We start from the raw sequence: 6,175 nt of genomic DNA, 5'->3' as shown, positions 1-6,175 counted from the left end.
TGCTGTGTACGGTGACTCTTCTCCTTCGATGGCGACCGTCAAAAATTGGTTTAACGAGTTTCAACGTGGTTGCAGGTCGATTTTTGAAGAGCCATGTCCAGGTGCTCCGAAAACGGCTACCACGGAGGATAACGTGACAAAAATTCACGATCTCGTATTGGCAGATCGACGATTGAAGGTGCGCGAGATAGCTAAGATCGTAGGTATCTCAAAAGACAGCGTGGGTCATGTCCTGCATGAAATTTTGGGCATGAGAAAGCTGTCGGCGCGATGGCTGCCGCGTTTGCTCACTCCGGACAACAAGCGCAACCGTGAGATAACTTCAGAGCAATGTCTGACGCTGTTTAAGCGCAATCGGAAGGAGTTTCTGCGTCGTTTCGTGACAGTCGACGAAACGTGGATCCACTGGTATACACCAGAGACTAAGGAACAGTCGAAACAGTGGACTTTACCCGGTGAAAGTGCTCCGAAGAAGGCGAAGACTGCCCCATCGGCCGTAAAGGTGATGGCCACCGTTTTCTGGGATTCACAAGGTGTGATCTACATCGACTACCTGGAGAGGGGCAAAACGGTCAGAGGGCTGTATTATGCCGAATTATTGGGCCGATTCGACGTCGAATTGCAGAAAAAAATGCCCCATTTGGCGAAGAAAAAAGTGCTCCTCCACCATGACACCGGCTCACACCTCCGCCGTCGCCATGGCCAAATTGGTCGAATTAGGCTACGAACTGCTGCCCCATCCACCGTATTCTCCAGATTTAGACCCGTGCGACTTCTTTTTGTTTCCAAACTTGAAAAAGTCATTCGCCGGGCAGAAATTTAAGTCGAATGAGGAGGTAATCGCTGCCACGGAAGCCTACTTTTCAGACGTCGAGGAAACGTATTTTCCAGACGGGTTAAAGAAGTTGAAGCATTGCTGGGCCAAGTGTATTGAACTAAAAGAAGACTATTTTGAAAAATAAAACGCCACTTTTCCAAAATTTTCATTTTTCTTTTGTAGACTAAGTACTTATCCGACCACCCTCGTAAATTTGAAAACGTTTTTGTTTATTTAAAGTCCTTTAATCAACCACTCAATTGACTTAAATTTGATATTAGGAAATTACTATAAATATGTGCATCCGAGATTTAATACCGATGGTTATAAATCAATATGAACACATAAAAGAAACCAAATGAATATTCTTAGTATAAAAAACTTAGTATAACCGTTTTATACTAAAAATTTGAAGTCTCACCAGAAAACGTCATATACATATTTGTCATATTTTTCCGGTAGAATCGATTGCCGCAAGCAGTTTTTAAAAATATCAACTTTTTGGGTAATTTGTTTAAATAACTGTTTATAGACAATTGCAAATAGCAAAAGAAGAAACATGGATAACTGTTTTTTCATTTATACTATGAATAGTATAGTTATTTTAGCGCTATCTTATGCGGTTTTGGCATGGGCTTTAATGGGTTAATCAACCCAAGTATAAATTTTTAAAAGATTTATTGGATCCGATTGATGGTATACAGTATCATGCGTTCAGAGAGCATGAGACAGTTGTTTCATCAGATAAAGCTCTTCCAAATTCCATCACGATTTTTGATGATATAGCCACTGAAAAGTAGGACAAAGTGAGAGCATTCTTTTGTATAGGAAGACATAAAAAAGTAGATAGTTTCTATCTCTGTTAATCATATGCTCGCATACCGAAGCATCTCATTCGAGATAATGTGAATTTACTAGTTTTGTATCGACAAGATGACATGAATATTAAACATATTTACAATGATCATGTTAACTCAGATATGACTTTTGAGATGTTTAAAGCAATTTGTTCAAAATGTTGGAGAGACGATAATCATGGATTTATAGTTATTGATGGAGATAGACCAATCAATCATGGACGGTATAGAAAGGGATTTGATTCTTTTGCTATAAATATAGCGGAGTGAGCAAATAAAGATTATTTAACTTTAGAAATTACAATCGTCAATATGGCTGATTTTGAAAGACAAAAGAGGGTACTCGAGCAATGATCGGAGGCTCGTGATGCCGTTAGACGTAAGTATCAAGTAATAAAACGTGACAAAACTGATTTAGAAAATTCATTGAATGAAACTTATAAACCTATGGTTGATCCATTGAAGAAACTTGTGGAGGTAGCTATTGATAAAATTAACGCTACTACTGAACAAGAAACGAACAAAGAGAAGAAAATTACGTTCGATAAAGTTTTTAAGTAAAAAAACAACTGACACTCTCTATAAATTTCGATATTTCAATAGTTCTGTTAATGAATTAAATTCTACATTGCAACTGCTTGATACTACATTTGAATCCGCTATTTCTATTGATGATGATGAAGACGAATTTAGTAAGACCACTGAATCATCACTTGATACAACTGCAATAAATTTAGACAAAGTTAGTTAAAATCTAACTACAAAACACCAAAACATCAATTGCATGATTCGACTGTAGGAAATTACATTCGACTAATGGATGAACCTCAACAGAAAAGTAATTTCACAATACATTCGGTGTTCGCTTGCAAGAAAATACATGTCATAGTCAATTCTCATATTTCCTTCGAAAACGATAACGTGACTGTCAATGATAAAGCATACAGTAAGACGCCTGGTTTAATGGAATTTCTCTTTCGTAAATAACCTGATTCTAAAATAATCAGTTTATCGGATATTGAAAATTATATAAAACTTCTTGAAATCACTAACGCTCATCATAAGTGATATGAAAAAAATGGAGAATAAAATGGGTGCTGATTTATTTGGACGTAAATCGAATAAAAAGAAGGGTAATCGAGGTCCTCTTGGTGTACGGTATAAAATTACTAAAGACAAACAATACGATGTGAATGACAAAAGAATTTGCAATATAGCCGATCCTCAGCATAGTAACGATGCTATAAACTTACAAACATTGCAAAAAACTAGTGAAGCTAATTATTGCAACGGTCCTATGTATAATCTCTTTAGTTATTTTCACTAAATTACTGTAACCCGCTAAACCCATGAATCTACATATATTAATTAGTATGTTATATTAAAGGCGCCACCTCTCATACTATATGATTGTATTAGTGCTAGAGTATAATTTCATGACCATATAGGAGCGTGACGGCACTCTACTTATAGATATTTTATAGTGCGTTTATTAATTAAAATGCATTCATACAATTCATGATGACTCTTTTCAAAAAGTACATCGAAGAGCTTCATTCCAATGTTATTCAACATTTTAAGATCCATCTTGCTACAGGTAAAGAGATAGTGAATCTTAGGTCTTCCACTACTACTACTGCTATAACAGCTACTACTCGATTCTTGAGACAGAATGAAGCTCTTCGAGGTTCGCTGCACTTTTAAAACCTGTCCATACTAATTTGGTTTTGGAGCCACAACAACCGCCTCTCTCTATTTTGATCTCGATTTCTATTTTATTTAACGTATATATAGTAAGATGATTTTATAATACGAGGGACGTTTGAAAAGTCCGTGCAAAAATAAAAACTGCTTGATTTTTTTTAATAAATCTTTTTTATTTTTTAACATAGTCTCCTTTTAGGCTTATACACTTCATCCAGCGCTGCTCTAGTTTGTTAATCCCTTCCAAATAATAATAATAGAATTTGTCTAAGTCTGTAAAATAGGTATTCGTTTCTGCTATCACCTCCTGGTTTGAATGAAATCTTTTCCCCGCCAGCCATTTTTTCATATTAGGGAACTGTTACATATACCTGGCAGGGCTATGTTCACGTTAGTTGCTCGGCTTCGTCATTAGGAGGTATTGAATCAGGAGTAAGGTGAATGTTGTATTTTCTAAGTCTACCTTTATTTCATAGTGAACATAGGAGTACAATTAGTTGAGTGTATACAAGTATGCCGGCGAGGCTCGCTGTGATAGCCATGAGCGCCTGGCGATAACTGCCTGTTTCGGCGACTCGCCTTGGCTCGTACGATAACATAACGCACAAACTGTGATGTACACATACATCTGTGTACATTCCAGTTTCCTCCACCTATTAATTTAGCGGCTATGCGCGCGGAACGCCTGGGATTGCCCACGTCCGTACTGATCAGCTGGTTCTTATGTTGTTTACAGGTATTTCCCGGCGCGACATTCACACGTTACGTCGAGGGTGAGACTTGTTTTTCAATCACGCCTGGTATACGCTTTTTTCCGTCGACACTGTAGTTTGAAACGGTGACAGGTTGACCTGGTTCAAATTGGGTTTTTCGTGAGCCGTGGTACGACTTGACTTGATCACGCTGGCTTTTTTCTACGACCGATTTGGTGTGAGCCGGACGCAACAAATCAAATCTAGTGCGCAACTCTCGATTGTAAATAAGTTCTGCTGGACTTTTTCCGGTTGAGCAATGTTTACAAGCACGATAGTCAAAAAGGAAAATATTAACCGCGTCATTCACGCTCTCTCCCCCTTTCACGATCTTTTCGACCTTATCCTTAAATGTATGGACAAAATTTTTGGCTGCGCCGTTTGCGGCAGGGTGGTGCAGAGGTGAAAATGTGTGTGTAATTTTGTAATTTTTTTAAAAATCATGAAACTCGGAGCTTCTAAATTGCGGCCCATTATCAGATACAACACGTAAGGGAAATCTAAATCTCGCAAACAGGTTTTTACATTCTTCGATCACGCGATATGTCTTTGTATTATTTTTAAAATTGATTATTTCGGGCCATTTAGAATGAGCATCAATGACAACCAGAAATATATGACCCAAGAAGGGACCCAAGAAATCAAGGTGTATGCGCGACCAAGCTTTTTCTGGCCAAGGCCATGACGTTAAAATTGCTTTGGGTGGATTTTTTTGCATTTCATTGCAAATTTTACACGACTTGACTAAATTTTCGATGTTGTCGTCGATGTTTGGCCACCAGACGTACGACCTGGCGAGCATTTTAATTTTAACCATGCCCATGTGTGACATATGTAATTCACGTAAGAGTATTGCCCTAAGTTTCTCTGGAATAATAATTCTTATTCCCCAAAATAAACATCCACTTTCGAGAGAAAGTTCGTCTTTTTTGTTTTTGAATTTTTTTACTGACTCTGGAATCACATTAGGCCAACCATCTTTTACATATAACATTATTTTCTTAAGAGTTTCATCGCGTTGCGTTTCTGTTTGTATAGTTTTACAATCGATTGTCACGAACCCTTTATCAATGTAATATATAGGTGAAAGGTCAGAGTACAGCGTGTCTGTATCGTCTTCAATAGGTAATCGCGATAAAGCGTCACAGTTTCCATTATCCTTTGATTTAATATATTCAATTTTGTAATTAAATCCGGACAGAAAACACGCTGCTCTCTGTAGCCTTCCGGCCGCCGTCAAGGGAATGCCTTTTTTAGGGCTGAAAATATATTGTAGAGGCTTGTGATCGGTTCGTAATATAATTTCCTTGCCGTAGATGAAACCGTAAAAGCGTTTGAACCCGAACACAATTGCGCTTGCCTCTTTATCTATGATTGCGCGGTTCATCTCGTTCGATGGAATTCTTTTTGACGCGTAAGCTATAGGCCTCTCACAATCAGTGCCATCGTCGAAGATATGCGAGAGGATAGCTGACAACCCATATGCCGACGCATCGCAAGCTAGAACAATTTTCTTGTTTGGGTCGTAGTATGCTAATACACGGGGAGATATCTATTTTAATTTGACCCAGTTAAATGCTTCTTCGCATTTTTCATTCCATTGAAACTTGTCTTTGTTCGCGCAATCATATAATGCTTGTAATTTTATAGCCCTATCTTTGAGGAAACGCGAGTAGAAATTGATCAAGCCTAAAAATGAGTTTGCTTCCTTAAGCGAAGTTGGCCTTGGCGCTTCCACCATTGCTTTAACTTTTGATTTTGATTTGTGGAGGCCGTCACGGTTAATAACAAAACCCAATACGTCTATTTGTTCTTTTAGGAATTCACTCTTTACTTTATTTACACGCAAGTTACAATCAGATAGACGCTTGCATGTTTGCTCGAGTCGCTGTATATGCTCGGCAGTATTTCGGCCCGTGATGTAAATATTATCCAAGTACGTTATAACTCCGGGTATTCCTGCGAGACACTCGTCCATCTTTTGTTGACAAATTCCCAGCCCTGAAGCTACACCTTCTCCCATTTTCGTGTAACGCAACAAACCT

The 6,175-nt window shown here is 38.2% G+C and overlaps 1 protein-coding gene across 1 annotated transcript; it reads right to left on the bottom strand.

Moving 5' to 3' along the window:
- Positions 1 to 4,563: 4,563 nt before the first annotated feature.
- Positions 4,564 to 5,517, bottom strand: LOC131675441 (uncharacterized protein K02A2.6-like). Its single transcript, XM_058954422.1, has one exon. It carries the CDS (start codon positions 5,515 to 5,517, stop codon positions 4,564 to 4,566), a length of 954 nt encoding a protein of 317 aa, XP_058810405.1.
- Between the last annotated feature and the right edge of the window lie 658 nt (positions 5,518 to 6,175).

This window comes from Phymastichus coffea, unplaced genomic scaffold, assembly GCF_024137745.1.
Source record: "Phymastichus coffea isolate CEN01 unplaced genomic scaffold, Cenicafe_Pcof_1.1 PCOF00021, whole genome shotgun sequence".
Lineage (NCBI taxonomy): Eukaryota > Metazoa > Arthropoda > Insecta > Hymenoptera > Eulophidae > Phymastichus > Phymastichus coffea.
The sequence above is the reverse complement of the archived record's forward strand: the minus strand, read 5'-3'. Positions and strand labels throughout refer to the sequence as shown.